This window comes from Prosopis cineraria, unplaced genomic scaffold, assembly GCF_029017545.1.
Source record: "Prosopis cineraria cultivar Desert tree isolate PC_DT_omini unplaced genomic scaffold, ASM2901754v1 PC13, whole genome shotgun sequence".
Classification (NCBI taxonomy): domain Eukaryota; kingdom Viridiplantae; phylum Streptophyta; class Magnoliopsida; order Fabales; family Fabaceae; genus Prosopis; species Prosopis cineraria.
The window spans coordinates 5,647,421-5,668,094 of NW_026555344.1; the positions used below are offsets into that span (position 1 = coordinate 5,647,421).

The 20,674-nt window shown below is 32.3% G+C and overlaps 3 protein-coding genes across 3 annotated transcripts; all 3 read left to right on the plus strand.

Annotated features, from left to right (window-relative positions):
• Positions 1–1,915: 1,915 nt before the first annotated feature.
• On the plus strand, positions 1,916–3,604 carry LOC129290969 (probable disease resistance protein At5g66900). The gene is made up of 4 exons (XM_054928036.1): positions 1,916–1,972; positions 2,531–2,713; positions 3,193–3,377; positions 3,472–3,604. Exons 1-4 carry the CDS (start codon positions 1,916–1,918, stop codon positions 3,602–3,604), a joined length of 558 nt encoding a protein of 185 aa, XP_054784011.1.
• Positions 3,580–4,639, plus strand: LOC129291220 (probable disease resistance protein At4g33300). The gene is made up of 2 exons (XM_054928479.1): positions 3,580–3,692; positions 3,778–4,639. Exon 2 carries the CDS (start codon positions 3,891–3,893, stop codon positions 4,437–4,439), a length of 549 nt encoding a protein of 182 aa, XP_054784454.1. The 5' UTR covers positions 3,580–3,692; positions 3,778–3,890; the 3' UTR covers positions 4,440–4,639.
• An 11,130-nt stretch (positions 4,640–15,769) lies between these two features.
• On the plus strand, positions 15,770–18,688 carry LOC129290970 (zinc finger BED domain-containing protein RICESLEEPER 1-like). Its single transcript, XM_054928037.1, has 4 exons — positions 15,770–17,488; positions 17,537–17,660; positions 17,739–18,092; positions 18,573–18,688. The coding sequence occupies exons 1-4, from the start codon at positions 15,770–15,772 to the stop codon at positions 18,686–18,688; spliced, it is 2,313 nt and encodes a 770-aa protein (XP_054784012.1).
• Positions 18,689–20,674: the final 1,986 nt, after the last annotated feature.

A 20,674-nucleotide genomic window follows, 5' to 3' on the forward strand; every position in this document is an offset into this window, starting at 1 on the left:
ATCTAGAAAATACATTTAAAATTATAAAAAAATTGGTTCAGGTTTCGTTAGGATTTCAAAGGAAAAGAAAAATCAAAATTTAAACCAAATTCCATTTAGTTTTTAAATTTATGAAAACAAACCAGGTTCTAATAATAATAAATTTTATTTTATTTTTATTGGATTAGTTTGATATTGTCAGTTTTGTTCGATTTTGCTGCCCCTTAACTGCTACAATGGGATTAATTAAATATGGAGCAGAAAAAAGTAAGTTTAGTTTGTTTTCCAATGGGACGTGCTTCTCTCTTCTTTTGGACTCCGCGGAGAAGGCTTCGAGCATTGTGGTAAAACGTCCGGTCCAGAGTCTCTTCAACGAGCAACCCACAAAGAAGGAAGCACTGTAACATAAGATAGAAGCATGCATACGGTTGGTTTTGGTGCTCATCAACTTGATAAGATATGAACAGTTAAGATTTTAATTTGGATAGCTTAAATTTAAAGATTTTGTTTTATATTTTTTAAAATAAAAATTTTAATAAATGTACTCCATCACCAATTTAAATAATTGAGATTTAATTTTGGAGGTCCAATCTAATATTAAAACATTTTATAATTCTTTTTAGAAATTGATTATCCAAATGTATATTGGATAATTTAGATTTGATATTAAAATTTTCAAAATTTTTAATTTAATATATATAACATTAAAAATGAAAATAATATCCAAACTAACATCTTTTTTACAAAAATATTTTTCTTGAAAAAAAAAAAAAGAGTTGCAAGACCACCTTAGCCAAACAGCTCTGTCATGATCCGCGAGTCCAAGGTAACCCTCTCTTCTATCAATATGCACCGTAGAATTATAATTACTGATGAAAGAGTTTTTGTTCCAAAGCATGCATTTTCATCCTATTTATCTTGATAACTATATACCCAGTCAGTATCATTCAAATGGAATAATGAATTGAAGTATGATGCCGAGGACTCATCTGGATGAACAGATTGGTTCAGGGATAATATCTTCGTCGCAGGTTCATGGATTGAAAGCAATGAGGTTGTGGCAGAGCAATTGTTTCAAGAGTTACGTGAAAAAAGGGATACTGAGGCTGTGTTTCTGGTGCTGGATAATTTTCAGCCTGGCTTTGTAGGAATTGTGGAGCAGTGTATGAATTGGATATCATCAAATCCTAAATCTAGAATTTTGGTGATCTCAATAGTTGATATCCCAGATTTGGGTACCCGAGAGACCATGACACCACTAGGTGAAGATGATGCAATCGAGCTTTCACGTATATGTTTGGATTAAAAAATTTACAATTGAAGTTAGTAAATTGAGGTTAGAAAAAAAGTCAGTTGATGTAACATGATTTATATTTGAATATTATTTTTTTTAAAAGTCAGTTAGATAAACTGAAATTCATTTGGATGGTTTAATTCAAAAGCCAGTTAAGATGTTTGATGGTAAAAATAAACATAAATTTTTTTATCTTAAATAAACATGTTTATATTTTTTGATTAACTAATAAGTAAAAAATATTAAACTTAAAATCACAACTAATAAATAAAATATCTTAAATATTCAATCATAAAAACTTTAAATAAATTAATATTCAATTTATATGATTCATATATTATGCGTGTCATAATTGTTAGGAGTTTATTATAAATACATCAATTCATCTCTTCGTGTCTCTCAATCTCTCTCTCTAAATTAAAATAAAGTTGCAAACAAATCAAAGAGCAATTCAATAATATACAAACATGGAAAGCAATTTGACAGTAATATCCAAGAGAGCGTGGAGCATTGTACGTGTCTTCTTCTTCATGCTCCATAAAGGCTTCACAAACGGGAAACTCATGATAGACCTCAACCTCATGCTCAAACGTCCCAAAAAACTCGCTAGAACAGCCATCGCCAATCTCCTCTCCCACCACCATGGCGGCTCCGCCCCCTCCCATGACATTCCCCTGCACTTTTCCACTGCACGAGCTTGTGAGTTCAAAATTTAAAATTTGAGTTTTGAAGATGAGCTAATGGACGGCGTCGCCTGACTAATGAAAGCAAGAAGCAGATCTATGAGGTGTATAGCGAGCGTTTTGAAGGAAGAAGCAGATCTGTGAGTTTTGAAGCTGCTTCGGAGGTCACAGATAAAAAGCAGCATGCACAAAGGAAAGACAACTATGGTAGATAAAAAGAAAGAGAGAGAAAGTATCAAAATTTAAAATGTATTTAATGTTTCCAACGGGCATTAACGCTAACGCTCAGGAGACAAAAGCCAGATAAGTGAGCTTCAACATTAACGCACGTTTTTATGCTAACTAAGGTTGAAAAATTATGTTAATCCAAACAAGATTTTTTAACATTTGTTATCCTAACCTCAGTTTGACCCATTCTAACTGAGGTTAGCATCTAATCCAAACATGCTCGCACCTCACTTTGCAAAACCAGTTGGTACCACCTTCTTTAATTTACTCGAAGATCCATATTCTCCGACAGGTTCTTTCTCTCTAACCTTGGCCCATAATCAATCATCTCATTTCACAATTTTAGCACAAAGGATCAACTTGCTTCGGTCATCAGGTTGTGAGAAGTTGTGGAGGTTTCCCATTAGCGACCAAAGTAATTGGCGGTGAACTCAAGGGCAGGCACCCTGATATATGGAGAAAGAAGTCAAAAGAATCGTCACAGAGCGCAGACTATTCTCCTTCAGGGGCGCTTACTTATCTCCATAATGTTAGATCTTTATATCTCAATTCATGTAAACAAGTAAAGTGATGTATGCATACCTGAAGAATCTATGAGTACTTGAGAAATCTCGATTACCTCGAATGTAGACAGGTACACAACCCACAGGTCCCCAGAGCCTTCAGAGAGTTCAGAGATAATAGAGCAGAAGAAAATGAGTCGTGTATCTTGCGGTTATCGACTAATCGTCTTATATAAATTAGATCGGTAACCACCTTATTAAATAATAAATAATTATATATTTCATTATCTTTAACTTAGTCAGTTAAAAAATAGGGAATAACTAACGGTTATTGGGTTGTAAGTTGGGCCTCTGCCCATTGGACTCACTTGTGTGGTCCTCCTATCACGGTCCACACAAGATCATAAAGATCAATCTATTTGGGCTTATTAATTAATGTTAATCCATAAATAAATAAATAAATAAATATTCCAACACATAACTCATTACATTAAGTGTTTTGAAGGATTTTGAAGCCGTTAGAGAATTCTTCATGGACCTTGGCTCATTCCCTAAAAATCAAGTTATCCCTGTTACTGCCTTAAGCGACATGTGGGCAGAGCTTTACCAGGATGATGATGATGGAATAGAAGTGATGAGCCACATCCGCCAATTGGCACACATGAATTTGGTTGATAAGGTGGTTCAAAGGTAAACATACTTCTGCCAGCTCAGCAAATGAACTTTGTCTCTTATGTATGTATCCCATTTCTTGAGTTCGTACATGATATTGCCACTTAACCAGGCGAATTGGAAGTGATGAAGACAATAGCCACAATAACCACATCCTAACCCAGCATAAACTTCTCAGAGTTGGCCAACAAATATTCAAGGGAGGGCGCAGTATTAGAGAGGAAAAGGCTAATTCTTGGGAGTGACTCAGAGCTAGTTCTGTTCCTTTTCTATCACTCCTCGTAGGATCAACACGGCAAAGGACAGCTGCTCGTGTATTATCTATATCGACTGGTCTGTTTAATTTTCTCTCTTTTGACTTCCCACTTATAATTTCTCATTATTCAGTTAATTTCATGTATTATTATCTGCATTGCAGATCAAAACGCCACTCCAAATTGGTGCGACAATATTCAACCAACTGAACCTGTGGTTTTAGTTTTGAATATTTTCAAGACTTCAGATTACACGTTACCGAAATTCACAAAGGCAATGGGAAACCTGAAAGTTCGTATACTCACTGGTTATGCTTTCTGTTTCACCAAGTTAAGAAATCTCAAGTTACTTGCTTATTTAAGGAGCCTCAAAAGAATCCAATTGCAGCATGTTTCTATTCCGTCCCTTTGCGACTTGAAGAATGTGACCAAGTTGTCATTTTACATTTGTCAAGTAAAGAAGGCTTTTGAGGATAGTTCCATCGAATTCCCATCAGCATTGCCAAAACTGGAAGACGTGAACATCGAGTATTGCAATGATTTGGTTGGGTTGCCTTCTGGGCTCTGCTTTGTTGTCAACCTGAAGAAACTTGGCATCATTAGTTGCCACAAATTTATTGGACTACCCCAAGTTGAGAATCTGGAATTACTGCAGATTAGTTACTGTGCTGACTTTGAAAATTTGCCAGAGTCAATCACGCAGCTGAGTCATCTAAGAATTCTAGGCATCTCACACTGCGTAATTAAGCTTGAGGAGAATACCAGACAAAATTGGGGAGCTGCAGAATCTGAGAAAGCTTTACATGACAGGTTGCTCAATACATGAATTGCCAGACTCGGCCATGAAATTGGAGCATTTAGAGAAGGTGATATGCGATGACTGTATATCTCATTATGGGAAGTGATCAGTTCGGGGCTACCTAACCTCAAGGCAAACATTGCCCAGACAAACATTACCTTGAATTGGCTTTCGGGCTGTCCTTTAATTAAAATCACAGACAAATTGCTCTATTGGTTTTGCTTGTTTCTTTTCATCTTTTGTCGTTTGAATCAATCTTTTTTTGCTGTAAACTTGCACAATCCTGTTATGTCACTTAGACAGATGTTTGTGTTTGATGTCCACTAAAATATGTTTAAAATAAATTATCATGCAATTGCATCATGTTTACGAGTTTCACTTTTTCTCTCAATTTATTTTTATTTTTTAATAATTTTATACCAATTTTATAATCATGAAATGATGGCATTTAATCTAAAAGATTCAATCATTTAAAGTCGTAACCTTGGATTACAGACACGTAAAAGTTCGCTATTGATTTTGCTTGTTTCTTTTCAGTTTTAATTTTTTGTTGTTTGAATGAATCATTTTCTACCATAAATTTTGTACAACCGTGTATGTCACTTGAAAACTTTGAGACGGATGTTTGGAATTGATGTCCACTAGAATAATATTTTGCCTTATTTATAAATCACTCCCATTATTTTTTGTAAGAATCAAGAAATTCTAAATCTCATTATTTATGTTTAAAAAATTAATAAGTTTTTGACTTTGTCCCTATTAAATATACATACCTTAAAAATCAAATACTTTGGCATTTAATAACCTTTCCAATATTTAATAAGAGCAAAAAAGTAAATATAGATATAATAATTATTGAGATATTATATAAATAGGACCAAAACAAATGCTCTCTCAATCTTATAAATAGAACTAAAGAAATATTATATAAATAGGACCAAAACAAATACTCTCTCAATCTTATAAATAGGACTAAAGGAGAAAGTAATAATTTTAGTATTGATACAGACATGAATTAATTATTGTGACGCTAAAATAAGCACTAATTGTTAATTAAAAAAATTAATTAATTAAGTATTCCAATTTATTTATCATCCTTGATCCTGTCAATTTTATCAGTCAAATGAATAATTAAACATTGACATAGAATAGCAAAATGTGCCACCAAACAGCTGTGGTACATTTGTTGCGACCATTTGGTTGTGCGTGGGATGTTAGTCCATCACGTGGCTCTCGTCGATCAGCCTCAATCTCGCACATTTCTAGTAGGTGCGTCCTTGGATTGGTGAATTCTCAAAGCCACAACCACTTTGGATGATACTCCATATAATATATTTAAGAGATGACATAAAATAGTATTCATGGATTAATGATTTTGAGTAATTGTGGTACAACCTCACTTGTCTGAAAGCTTCCCTAATTAAAAAGGAAATCACGTTCGAGACCTAATCTCGCTGTTTGATGAAAATATTTTTTTGAAGTCAAATAATTTGTTCCAAGTTTGTCCTATTAATTGACCTAAACAGTGCACGGCTTCAGTCATCATTTTCTGTCTCAATTGCCAGCTCGGATTTCATCACTACCATATAATTGGTTTATGATTTAATTCCATGTTCTTTTCTGTTATCATAACAGCGAACTTTCCCGGAAGACCAATATTTTCATTGCTGCTAACTTTTAGGGTCTCTGGGTCGGAGTAGGTGGAATTGGAATATTAAAATCTATCAAAAGATTGAAAAAGACACCAGACTTTGAACCATTCTTGAGTCATTTAATTTTAATATACCCTCAAATAAAACTCATTCACTTTCTGATCACTATTAGCCACAATTCTTGTTTATGAAAATATTACCGTCTCTATTCTCTATTAATCGATGCAAAATATTATCCGAGCTTTGTAGGCCAAAAATAATGCTATATTGATTAGGACTAATAATCAAGGAAATAAAAATATTTATTCTCTTTGTAATGATCTTCATCACGAACTTATAAATGACATTATAAAGAGTGGTTGGTCTCAAATCTTTCAAGATCTCAAAGTGATCCTTTTTAGAAATCACCATGATTAGAGTGCTATTAATAAACACGATATCATAGGGACTCCTGAACAGATGTTTTACCATGCGAATAACTGATTGCCCAATGTGTTCCCATTGGCTTCGAAAGAATAAGGCATTCAATCCGTTTGGCCCAAGGGCTTTAAGAGCGCCGATATCAAACAAAGCTTCTTTGATCTCCAAATCCATCACCACCTGACCAAACTTTCTCAGGGTGCCTACCTCACTACTAGGATAAGTTCGGGAGCAGATTAAATCGTCTCAGGTAACGATGTCCTCGTGAAATAAGGAAGAGAAGAAATTAGTTGCCATGGATTTAATAGAATCAAGATCATACACCCCATTCTCCATTATCATTCTTAGTGGCCTCCACACGGTTACGTTTACATCTCCCATTTGCAACCCTGTGGTAGAAAGAAGTATTTTTATCACCCTGGAGATTCCAATCTTTTTTGGCTTTTTGAGCCCAGAACAAACACTCTTGAAGCACAATCTTCTCAAGTTTGATCCAAAGAAAGCTCCTGTTATGACACTTCTAACGTATTATTCAAAGGACAATTTGCACCTATCTACTTTGAATCATCATTTTATATTAACTATATCCAATTGAACCGTGAGAAATAAGATATAATATTCATGAGTTACGGATTATAATGCTTGTAAGAATGTTTATATTTTATCTTTATTCAACTAGATTTGACAAAAAAAAGGAAAACTTATCGCAGCTTGTTGACATACAGTCATAAAGTTAGCATGGGCTTGGAAAGAGTTTAATCATTACTTTTGAAATTATGCATGGTTAAAGTGTAAATTTACCTTTCAATTTCTTTTTTAACGACGTATTGGTTACCTTGGAGAGCAAGGTGATACAATATCACCCTTTAAATCTAAGAGATAGATCTGGAGTAATGTTGTCCATCTGTCAAACTTGCATGATTTTGATCATTATGATGAACAAGAAAATTATAAATAAGATTTCTAAAAATTATAAATAAATTCTCATGTGATAAAATTAATATTGATTAAGTTTTCAGAATTATAAATAAATGTTAAGAGATCGTCTGCATTTTTCATACATATAAAAGGCCAAAATTTTATTTTAACCAAACATTTTAATTAATTTGATTGGTTATATTTATCGACTGATCATTGGATCACTATCATTAATCATTAAGTAATAGCAAGGTCAGGAATTAATTTAAAAAAATATTATTTTTATGTCAATAATAGTTTGTTTGTAAATTTTTGGAGGAGCAATTGTACATTTATGAGCAAGACTTGTAAATTATAGTCCTAATTTAATTTACAACTCAACTAGCATAAAAATATATTTACTATTATAAATCCTAAATACACTAGTTGATTTGCAAATTTTTGAATGAGAATTTATAAATTTTGATAGAAAATTTGTAAATTAGCATACTATTTTAATTTATAATTCAAATTAATATCCCAAAAGTATCTCCAAGGTACTATAAGGTCGCAATCTATCTATCTATGTATAAAAGTAAAACCACAAGTCGTCTTTCAAGCTCAACATGCGTCCTTTTTTTTTTTTTTTAAATGCTGCAAATACAAACTGCCACCCCAACTTCATTTAATTCTATTAACTTATTTTTGTAATTTTAATTTTCTATTTTAAAAACTAATTTATTTTAATTAATTTTTTTCTCATTCCTCTCTCATTATCTCTCTCACTCTCTTTGCATTTTAACTCCCCATAATCTTATTCTTATTATTAAACATTTAATTTTAAAAACTAATAGATCATGGCAGGATAAAAATAAGAATGATAAATAATATATTATTTATTATGATAAATTATATAATAATATTTTAAATTAAGTAAATCTACATATCTATATGCAAAACTAAAATCGTAGGTTGCCTTCTAGATTCGACATGTATGCATTCTTTAAAATTTTGTGATTATAAGTTATCCATGTCAACATTAACTTTTAAAAATAATTTTTTGTACATAATACCAAAAAATTTTTATGAATGATAACAATATTATCTTTAAATTATAGAAACCACTTCCTTTTATTCCTAAATTTTTTCTCCCATGATTTTATCCATTATCATAACTTTGCAACTTCTCCACCATCTAAAATACACAATTTCAGCATGCACGTTAGATTTTCTATCAAATCTTCTTAAATATTAAAAAAATATTATATTTAAAATCAAATAAGTTATTTTAATTCCTATTTTCTCTCATTTCTCTCCCACTCTCCTATCATCATAACTTCCCATAATTTTTTTCTTATTTTTAGTTTTAAAATTCTAATTACACACATACACAATCACATTGAGCTATTATAAAGCATACGAGATTTTCTTTCAATCCTTGTATCATTCAATTGCTCCATTTCCTCATCAAGGCAAGTAAAATCACAAAACTCTCATTCTCTCCAGCTCCTCCTTTCATCACCAATGCCCTCTCACCCCTTGTGTTATCTTTCATGATGATTTTTCATTCCTAGTCAATATCACAATGAGGTTGTTATGTTCTTGTAGACATCAAAAGAGCAATTTAATTTTTGATAGATCTCATATTCATGGTAGATACTAGCTAATTGCACATAATCATGCATTTTGTAATTTTTTTCAATTGAATTTTCCTCCATCATTCTAAATCTCTCTTTCATAACCAATAGAATTGAAAAAACTAATTGTACTCTATTTTTGTGAAGTTATGGTTTCATAGAATTTAAATTTTAATTTTTAAAATATTTATTGTAAATCATATAATTGTTAATTATTTTACAACTCTACAGGTATATTAAAATTGAATGAAGATGAATATATACATTGACATGGTTCTTCACATCAACACAAAATAATTTTTCTTCCACTCTTCATATATCTTGGCTATTGGGCATCTCTTTATAAATTTTTTTTTTGAAAAGCATACTCATAATATTTTACTCACAGTGATCCAAATTTCTTAATTTCAAATGATATTTTAATGATCTATATTTAATTTTAATTTTTATTTGAATTATAAATGTCAAATGAATTAATCAAATTTTAAATTTTAAAATTATATATAATTTGTATTTGAAAATAATGACTTAACCATCAAATTTATATTTTGATCTTGATGATATTTTATATTGTAATATCTCAGTTGCAAGATTTGAAAATCTTGATGTTTGAGTTGAAAATTAAATTTTTAATATATATTAATATGTTTATTTAGTGATATTTATAAATCATAAAAATTATAATACTTCAAAAAATTTTCTTCCCTCACACGATTTAATAGAAAAATGGAGCCATGTAATTTTTATATTTACCTTATAATTTTAATTTTTCATGGATTATATGTGAGAAAAATATTACAAACTATCTAATCATTAGATAGACCTACAAATGATAAAGAAAAAAAATACAAAATCAAAATATTAGCACAATAAAAATAATAAATTATATTGTGGTTTACAAAAAAAGATATCTCAACAATTGTGGGGTGTTAGACTTGATTAACTATGGTAGCTTGCCTACTAGAGTGAAAATAAAACAAAGCAAAGAAGATTGGTAAATGAGTCAAAGAAAGGAGGTGAAAGGTATGAAGAGGAAGGCTACAATGTTCTTTTGGTAAATGAGTCAAAGAAAGGAGGTGAAAGGTATGAAGAGGAAGGCTACAATGGTTTTGAACATTTGAGCATTCATGATGAATTCTTTAGTTTTTGTTTTTATAATTCTACACTTATCTTATTAGTTAATATTATAATTTATTTTATATAACCTTTTTTATTTGTATTGATTAATATTTTAAAATAAAATTATTTTGAGTTACAAAAATATAACGTGCGTTGCGCGGGTATCATACTAGTTGATAATAATAATACCACACAATGAGGTTTTAAATTAGTATAGATAAGTGATAGTAATACTTTTAGGTTTTTCAAGCTGCCAGGCATGGGATTAAAAAAACTTAATTAATATTAAAATACATTTGCTTATAAACTTGGGATGTCCAACTATTAGCCAAAAACGAGGATAGCCAAAAGGTCATCCAACTATAAACGAGGATATCCAACGACTCACACTTTTCTTGACATTTGAGGATCCAATGTTGGATTTTAACCAACGATTTATTGTACACAGGGTCAACACTGTTCATATAAATTTCTAATTTTAATAATCTGTTTCAATTTTTGAGCTTGAATTATGAATGGGACTCATCATCTGGACTGAGCATGAATTCATTATGGGCTTTGGGCATTGTTGGGTCAACTGGGTTGCTAGTCTAACTGGGAATCCCGTGTGGAGTTGTTGACGTCGTTACTTTTCTATGATTAGCTTTTTATAATCTTGAAGTTATTTTTGATCTTACGAAGCGTACATGTACATCGTAACAAGCTGGATACGTTTGGCTTGTAGTAGTAGAATGTAGTATTAGTTTGTCTTTTTTTCTTTACTATGTTTGGCCACTTGAAGAAAGTCCGACGTCGGTTGTTTTTCCCCCTCACATCACATAAAATCATAGTGTTTGTAGTGCAGTTATTAGACTTTAATCCCCTCTTTATACATAGTTTGATTTTTGTACTTCCTTTCCTTTTGTTTCTTTTTGCAAGAGACAAATAATAGTCAAGATCAAGAAATACGGTTAAAATCAGTTCAACTTTTTAAATACCAGTCCTAATTTATAAGATATTTTAAACAAAATTACGAAAACTTAACCCCAATGCTATACAAAAAAAAAAATTATTTACCCAAGTGCTATACATTCAAAAATAATTATATAAATACTACAAATATGAAACTCAACTTGTGTCAAACCTACATATAAATTTTTTTGCAAACGCGCCAGTATGAAACTTGGCTTCTAAGAGACCATGTTTCACTTAATTTTTTTTTTAAAAAAAAGACACAAATGTGACAAGCGTAATAGGTAGGCATGCCATCCATTTCTCCAATCTTTTCCCTTCTCCTCTCCTTTCACCCTCCATTATTGAGTTGTGTGTACGAGTGAAGAGTGAAATGTGAGTATACATTCATTTAAAAAAAATCTGTTTGCATTTTGCATGTAGAATAAACTATATAATTATACTTATAAAAATTACTTGCTCCGTTTAAAAATATAAGGTATTTTTTGAGGAGTTGGATGTTCAAAAATATAAGGCATTTTTAGTCTTTTAAAGTGTAATTATTGTCTTTTTTTTTAAGTTTCCCTATTGATAACGACTTTATATTTATTATAGAATGTTTAATAAGGATAAATATGAAAAGATAGGGTTAGTTTGAAAGTAGTTAATAACTTTATTAAGGGATATAATTTAGTTAAAAATACGTTATATTTTTAAATAGAGGAAGTATAAATAACTGTTTTATATTATAATATCAGACTTATAAATTTAAATAAATACGAATTCATATTTACTAGTTTTATATTATTTAAATAAGTTTTTATAAATAATATGCTTATCTTTTAAAGTTTCATGCTTTTATTTTAGAAATTTTCAATAACAGCATGATACTTTAAAAGATAAGCATATTATTTATAAAAACTTGTTTTAAATAATTATAAACAAGGAATAAAAAGACTTAATGCCAACAATTGTTTCTACTCAAAAATTTTAAAAACTAAAATAATAATTATTAATTTATGGGCATAAATGAATAATCTAATCAAATTTTAAATATTAGTTAATTTAACTTCATACAAATTTTGATTTTTAAGATTTCCTCTTACATTTTTTTCTCTATTAAAAATTTATATGAAAATATATTTTTAATCCTTTAACTCTACATAAAATTTTATTTTGATCTCTTAAAATGATTTATATGGTACAAGTCTTTATAAACAATAATTCATTTGTTCCTAACCATAAAAAATTATCAAATTTGTAAATGATAGGAAAATAGTTAAATACTTTTACATGTACAAATTTGATAATTTTTTATGATTGGGAACAAATGAATTATTGTTTACATAGATTTATACCATATAAATCATTTTAGGGGACTAAAGTAAAATTTTATGTAAAATTAAAGAACAAAAATATATTTTTATCTAAAATTTTAATAGAGAGAAAATGTAAGAGGAAATCCTAAAAATCAAAATTTGTACATGCCAAGAAAATAGTTAAATCAACTAATATTTAAAATTTGATCAAATTATTCATTTATACTAGTAAATTAATAATTATTATTTTTGTTTTTAAACTTTTTGAGTAGAAACTATTGTTGGCATTAAGTCTTTTTATTCCTTGTTTATAATTTTTTAAAATAATTTTTTATAAAGAATATTCATACAACTAGAGGGCGGATTATCAAAGATCCGAACATTTAAAGTATCGATAGATGCTAAATTAGCCATCCAATCAGCACAATTATTAGCTTTTCTGAAGACATGGTCAAAAGTGACCATCCAATCTCTCATAGCAAGTTCTCTGATATTATTGATAGTTGTAGCAAGAGGATAATTAGTGGATAACTCTTTAAGTATTAGTGTAAGCACCTCTATAGAATCAGAGTAAACATTAACTTTATTCAACTTCATTGTCCAACAAATGTTGAGGCCTTCTAAGATGCCCATAAGTTCAGCTGCTGTACTTGGTTAGTAACTGATGTAAAGCCTTTAATCTAGTTGCCTTGATCATTTCGAATGAGACCTCCGCAAGATGCCGTACCTTGATAGTTAACAGAGCCATCCATATCGAGTCTAACCCAACCTGTTTTTGGAGAGCATCATTTCGCTTCAAATCTATCACTTTGTTGGGTTAAGAAGTTAATTCTAGATTGAAGGTATTGATCATTGTGGATGTCTTGAATACTAGTGAATGCAATGTCTCTGTCAAGCGTGTTTTTCTCAGAGTAGATGTATTTGCATTTTTCTTTCTAGATGTTCCAACACATATGGATGAATAGTCTTTGCCAAGAAACATTCCTCGCTTTAGCATTACCTGCATCTTTTTTTGCATGCTGAATTATGCAATCTTGCAAGTAGAGAGAAAAGAAAGTGTTTAGTTCAATTGGAGAATGCTCATAGTCTTCTGAAAGAAGGTCATCTTCAGTATCATCCTCAATGAAATTCATCTCTCTTATGTCTTCATAGTTCCTCAAGGAAGTAATTTGATTATTTATTTCCATACCATCATCATTGTGAAATTATGTTTCTGAGACGTGGCTTAATGAATTTCCTAGGTCTGGGGGTTTATTCTAGTCAATATTTGAGCAGGGGTATAACTTGAATTTAGTATGGAGTCCATAATTTTTTTGTGAGGCATTGAATTTGTTCTAAATGTTAGGATTTGGCACGTAACAATCTGCATTATCCTTACCATAGATGGGTTGTGTTTTATTATTTTCAGTTAAGATCTGCTTATTTGAGCCCAAGTCCCTTTTGTTGCCTTTAACAATCAAGTGTATTCTTTTATTAGGTCTAGTGGCATTGTTGTTGGGCTTCAGTTCTTTATTGATCATATCTTCATTCATCTTGTGAGGCCCATCCTAGCTAAACATAGGCCCATTCATTTAGATCTTTTTTTTTTCCTTTTCAAGATAAAGGTTCTCCTCTTCGCATAATACATTACCTAAGGGTTCTTCAGCTTCAGTTAGTTAAGATCTCTTGGAGCTGGATAGATCTTTTCTCCTCCATACCTGTCTGACAACCTTCGCTATAGAAGGACTAATAGGTGCAACATTGTGAGAGTTGGCTTTCCCATTTTTGCCACCGTCATCCATGGTCTGATCAAGATTGGCCAGAATAGGGCTGTGCAAAAGTCTTGTAGTCTGGTCCAACCTGGTCTGACCCGTGAAAACCCGGTCCAGTCCAGTCCTATAAAATGTTGGTCCTATAGGTCTAAAAAGACTAAAAAAACAGGACTTATTTTTCGAGTAAGACTAGACTAGAGACCAAGCATCGGGACTAAGTGGTCCGGTCTGGTCCTATATAATTATTTTAATATAATTAAAAATAATTTATAAATTATTAATTAATAAGTTTTGCATTATTATCTTCAGGCTTCAACACGCGCAGCTACTCGAGTCTCAATCCACAAAACTCATTCTCAGTTTCTCCACTCTCCAGTGCGTCGAACCCTAGCCCCTGCCTCCTCCTGTACGCTACCTCCGACCACCATCAATCATGTCGGTAGCCCTTACTCTTCCCTCTTCATTCTCGCTCGAGCCTTGATCTTTGATTCATTGCTTTTCCCTCTTCATTCTCGCTCGAGCCATTCTCTTGCAATCCTACCCACCGCTGCTCTGCTTCAATCATGTCGATCCGTCTATTATCGGCATCGCCTCTCGCATCTGATCCACCATTGAGCACGCCACACCACCGCCCTACCCCTGCTCTCCATTACCTCTAACCTCTGATTCAAAGGCACGGATTTCTTTCCCTCAAATTAAATCGTACTTACCTGCTTCAACTTCAGCTGCTCCGTTAAGTTTTTCGCCAATTCCCGGACGACAAGCGAAGAGGTTACTGTGAGCGGATTATTGCGCCACTAGTATATTTCTCTACTTTCCTTACATACTTTCAATTTGATACTTCCCTTATATACACTGGATCATTGCGCCACTAATATATTGCTGTACTTCCCTTATATTTCTCTCTGTTTTGTTATCCAATCTGATACTTTCGGGAGAAAGTTGTTTTAACTGAGCTCTATGGTGCTTAATTCTGATGAGAAATAGCATGGGTAGCAAGCATGCATGGAGCAGCGGGATAAGCATGTATTTTGTTTTTTTTTTGTTTAAAATCATTGTATTTGATAGAAATCAACTAATGACTACTAAGCCTTGTATAATGAGTATAATTGAAATCCAAGGCAGGCTATTCGAATGTATTAGAAATTTCTTCATATTTATAACTTGAATATTTACTGCAGTTTGGATAGGCATTGAGATACTTCTTATTTGTATTAGTGATGTTTATGCTCAGTTACCTAGAAATAAAAATCGATTGTTATCATGTTTAGACAGTCTTGTTGTGCCTTTGCAACGTGCTTATCAAATTCATTTATGTGTTTAATATGGATTAAAATTTGGATTGACTTGCCTTAAAAGTTATTTAATATGGATTAAAACTTGTTACATAGGTTTGGATTGACTTGCCTTAGAAGTTGTTTAAAGTTTTTTCTCCATGTCTGTGTTGCTCTATTAGAAAGACATTCCTGTGGGATGATTTTTATTAGTAATCACCTTATCAATTATGTGCTTTCATTTTATGGCTTTTGTGTTCCTTGCCATGATTTTGTGTTATTATAACTTGTCTATTTTGCTTTCTTTTTACCATTTTGCTGTTATAACTTGTGAATTATATTTTATCATTGTGAAGTGATGGATATTGAGCAAACATCTAGTATTGACCAACCTCAATTGTCTCCTTTCACTGGTGAAAATGTGAGTTCAACTCCTTCTGGACCATTTTTAACACCTACTCCTCCACCTCAACCTCCAACTACTATGGAATGTCCTCCTCCTCTTACAACTGTAATTGAAAGTGAAGCTACAGAAGGTAGTAGAAAGAGAAAAAATTCTGCAAGAAAGGTGTCAAAAGTGTGGGAACACTTTACTAAGTTACCATTGGAGGAGACAAATGGAGAAGTTAGAGCTACATGCAAGTACTGTAATTTAGATTATGCTTTTGACCCAGGCAAGCATGGTTTAACATCCTTGAAGAGGCATGTACCAAAGTATTCCAAGAATCCACATAAAGCTACACAAATGACAAAGCAATCGATGTTGAATTATGTGATACCAAGTGGGCAAGAGGGAAGCTTAGTACCTCACATGTTCAATCAGAAACGATGTCGCAGGACTCTAGTTAAGTTCATCATATGTGATGAGATACCATTTAGGCTTGTTGAGAAGGAAGGCTTTAAAAAGTTTGTGAAGGAGTTAGAACCACGATTTCAAATCCCTTTAAGAACAACAGTGGCTAGAGATGCCTGGCAATTGTATCTTGGTGAAATTAGAATCTTGAAAAATTTGTTGAAGAAGTGTACTAATCGTCTTTGCCTCACTACAGATTGTTGGACATCAGTTCAAAACTTCAATTACTTATGTTTGACAGCCCATTTCATTGATAATGATTGGAACTTGCATAAGAGGATTCTTAGTTTTTACATGGTTGAGAATCACAAAGGTGATACGATAGGCAAGACAATTGAAAGGTGCTTATTAGATTGGGGCATACAAAATGTGTTCACCATAACTATGGATAATGCAACTTCCAATGACACAGCCTTGTCTTACTTAAAAAGGCATTTAAAGAATTGGAGGGGTCTTGTTTGTGGTGGTGATTATCTTCAACTACGGTGTTCTGCACATATTCTTAATCTAGTTGTTAATGATGGGTTGAAGGAGTTGAAAGATACTTTTGAGTCCATTCGAAATGCTATTAGATATGTTCGTTCCTCTCCTGCTTGCTTGCAAAGATTTAAAGATGTTTGTGAATTGGAAATGTTGGACTCAAAAAGTATTATTTGCCTTGATGTCAGTACTAGATGGAATTCTACATATTTAATGTTGGATGTGGCTTTGAAGTTTCAAAAAGCATTTGAAAGATTAGAGGATGAAGATGAAGATTTTGTTAGTTACTTCAACAAAGGTTCAAAGCGTCATGCTCAAAGTGACTTTTCTTGTTTAGAGGGTAGCATAGATGCCTATGTTTATAGGCAAGATGCTAGACCAGATGACAACATGGATACTTTTGCTTACTCTAGGCAAGCTCCTCCTAAGCGTAATGGCCCTCCAAACAAACAAGCTTGGAATAAAGCACGGTTCTTTCTTAAGTTCTTGAAGGTGTTTTATGATGTCACTTTACAATTTTCTAGCACACTAAAAGTTACTGCACATACATGCTTCCATCAAATTGCTTTAATTCAAGAGTTGTTAGATGAGAATGTTGAAAGTGATGACCCTCTTCTTAGGGAAATGTCTTTGAGCATAAAGAGAAAGTATGATAAGTATTGGGGGGCAGCAGATAATTTGAACCCTTTGTTGATTATTGTTGTGATTCTCGATCCTCAATACAAGCTTGCCTATATCAATCATGTATTTGATTAGCTTTTTCCTGCCCCTGACCTTTGCATGTCCATGAAGAACAAGGCAAGAGACACTTTGTATCGCCTATTTGAGGAATACTCTGCAACAATTGGTCCTGATACAAGCAGTTCTGGTAGTATCAACTCTCTAAGTGCTCTTGACACCAACACTTCAAATGCAAGTTAAGGTAAAAAAGACCCTGGTCGTAGATGGTTAGCATCCCAAAAGCAAAAAAGCTCATCAGTTGATACCTAATCAGAGTTGGATAGATACCTTTCTGCTAGTACATCTGAGGACACCCCTATTGATAATGATGATGATGATTTTGATATCTTGACATGGTGGAAGGTTAATTCTACTAAGTATAGAGTGCTTTCCTTGATAGCACGAGATGTATTGGCTATACCAGTATCTACAGTTGCTTCTGAATCAACTTTTAGCACTGGAAGACGTGTTGTTGATGATTATAGGAGTTCTTTATCTCCTAAGATGACTGAAGCACTCATTTGTGCCCAGAATTGGCTAGTTGCAGGGCAATCTCTCTCAGAGTTTGTCTCTATGTTTCATGAGGTTGATAATTTTCAAGAGACTGACGATATGGTTAATGTTGCAGGTAATATATTCAATTTTATATCTCTTAATTTAATGTATATATTGCATTTTTACACTTACTAATCACTTTATATATGTGTATATGATTTTTTTTACAGATGTTTCAAGTGTTATTGACACTAAGGAGATAATTATTTGAAGATTTGTTAAGTTTGTTTTTGTTGAAGCTAAGGAGATAATTACATGACAAATGTAATGTAGTGTTAAACTTTATTGAGTGTTTTTGTTGAAGTTATATATCTAAATCATTTGGAGTTTGGACTGTAACTGAAATATTATTTTCTTGATGTTAGAAATCATTATGAATTATGAATTTATTATGATTATAAGTGTTTTTATTATCTTAATTGAATTTATTAGGTTGAAATGGATTATTGCTTATCATAGAGAAAAAAAAAGAAAAAAAAAGTCAAGTGAGTATTGGACTAACAGTACCAGTCTCCCAGTCCTATGGACTAAGTTCGGTCCTGTTAATCTTCAGGTTTTCACAGGACCAGACTGGACTACGGGTTGCCTAACCTAGTCCTTTTCATAAAAAGGACCAGACTTCGGGTTAGGCTGAAGTCCAGTCCTGTCCAATTCTTTGTGCAGCCCTAGGCTAGAATATCAAATCTGGATTTGGTGGAAATATTTGTACCGCGGTTTAGGTGAAGGGTGCGAGAATTCTGGCCAATTCTACTATCCGTTGCATACTTCGTAAATCGAGCTTGAGTTGGTTGTCGAACCTTTATCCATTCATCGCAATCATCTACCAGTAAGATTTATTCAGAATTTTCTGATGATTCCTATCTAATCGTATTCATTTGAATATTCGAGGTCCATTGCTCCCCCATCTGCTTCATTAATTGATTCAAGTCTGGTTTTCCTCCTATGCTTGTTTGCACGTTCTTAAGGTTAAAGGGCAGTTGTTCTTATTATGCCGATAACAGCCACAACCGAAGCAAATAAGGTTTATAATTTCATATTCAACATTATAAAAATTATCTTTGATGAGTAATCTTAGGACAAGTTTTTTCTGTAAATCAATTTCCATATTGGTTCTAGCAAATTTGCCCCTTTCCATTTTTCCTGTTGAATCTTTAGTCTCAGCTTCTGCAAGGGTATTAGCATCGACTTTTATAGTTTTGCTAATACAATTTTCAATTTTCCATAGAATTTCCTTATCATAATACTGGATTGGGATATTTGATAATCGAACCCATAGAGCCACTTTACCCAGGGAGTTGGTGCTTGGATTGAAATGAGGAATCCATTGTTAGACTAGAATGCAGTGATCAAAAATAGTCCATGATCCACCATTGAGGATTCTCACATAAGCCTCAATGTTGTTGGTGCGAACAATGTAATAATTGTTTACTAAATCAATCAGTTCAAAGTCTTTTAAATTCCACATCTTTGCTAGTCCGGGTTTAAGTGATCTTGGATGTAGTTGTATACCAAGTGTGTTGATAACTAAGGCATCCATCCAAGGTAGACAGATATTCTTCCACGTAAGATCTAAGATTGGCACCATAGGAAATCTCTCCATTATCTTTTTGGCAGTTTCAGATAGGTTCCATTCTTTATCCAACTCCTTAGCAAGAGCTTCATTTATGTAGTTTGTATCTTTGGCCTCATTGATCCCATAACATCTATTGTAGCTAATGAGTGAGTCTTTGTAAGAGATAGGAGCTTTGAAGGCTTTAATTCCTTAAATCGTGTGAATCTTATTTGCATAAGCTTCTTGCTCTTGATCTTTTCCAACTTGTATTTCCATTGGTTGAACACTGGGAGATGTTGTTTCTTTACCTGTTGCATGACTATCCACAATCTGATCTGGAATTAGAGTATTCTTAGCATGTTCTTGTCCTTTATCCACAATTTCTTCATCTAGTTTTGTGACATTCCTGTTTAGTAAATCAGCTTCTTCTTTTAAAACTAGAGGATCCACGGTTTTGTTTGGACTTGCCGGAGTAGCAAAGCCGAAGTTGGGATCCAAAGTAGTGTGATTATTCATGGAGGAGTAGAGAGCTAGTGGAGAGCATTTAGAATTGGAATACAATTTTTTTAAAAAAATGAACATACATTCACATTTCACTCTTCACTCATACATGTAAGTCAAGGAAAAGGGTGGAAGGAGAGGAGAAGGGAAAAGATAAGGGGAATGGATGGTAAGCCTACCCATTATGCTTGTCACATCCTTTGTTTGTTTGGTTTTTTTTTTTTTTAAATTTAAGTGGAACTTGATCCCACAAAAGCCAAGTTATACAATGGCAGGTTTGAAAAAAATTTAAATATAAGTTTGATGCAAACCAAGTTCCATGTTTATAATATTTGGAGAAATGTTTTTGAATGTAAAGTATTTGGGTAAATAAATTTTTTTTATATAGTATTGGGGTCAAATTGCCCAAAATTATACATACTAATAAAATTCATTAAATATACATTGCACCTTTATTTTTTTTTTTCAAAACAAAATATAAATTTTTATAAGTACCTTTTATTTAATATTCTATTTGTAAAAGAATATTACAAGAGAGAATATATTAGAAAGGTAATATTATAAAAAATATTACCTATTTATAAATCATGTCATTAAATTTT

What these genes read in the sequence shown, in the direction of transcription:
- LOC129290969 (XM_054928036.1), top strand. Translation starts at nt 1,916, where the DNA reads ATGGCGGCTCCGCCCCCTCCCATGACATTCCCCTGCACTTTTCCACTG. An exon ending in CTTTTCCACTGCACGAGCTT is followed by an intron (nt 1,973 to 2,530) that starts GTGAGTTCAAAA and finishes TCACAATTTTAG; the next exon opens with CACAAAGGATCAACTTGCTT. An exon ending in GTTGATAAGGTGGTTCAAAG is followed by an intron (nt 3,378 to 3,471) that starts GTAAACATACTT and finishes CCACTTAACCAG; the next exon opens with GCGAATTGGAAGTGATGAAG.
- LOC129290970 (XM_054928037.1), top strand. Translation starts at nt 15,770, where the DNA reads ATGGATATTGAGCAAACATCTAGTATTGACCAACCTCAATTGTCTCCT. An exon ending in AGCTTGCCTATATCAATCAT is followed by an intron (nt 17,489 to 17,536) that starts GTATTTGATTAG and finishes ATGTCCATGAAG; the next exon opens with AACAAGGCAAGAGACACTTT. An exon ending in CGATATGGTTAATGTTGCAG is followed by an intron (nt 18,093 to 18,572) that starts GTAATATATTCA and finishes GTTAATCTTCAG; the next exon opens with GTTTTCACAGGACCAGACTG.
- LOC129291220 (XM_054928479.1), top strand. Translation starts at nt 3,891, where the DNA reads ATGGGAAACCTGAAAGTTCGTATACTCACTGGTTATGCTTTCTGTTTC.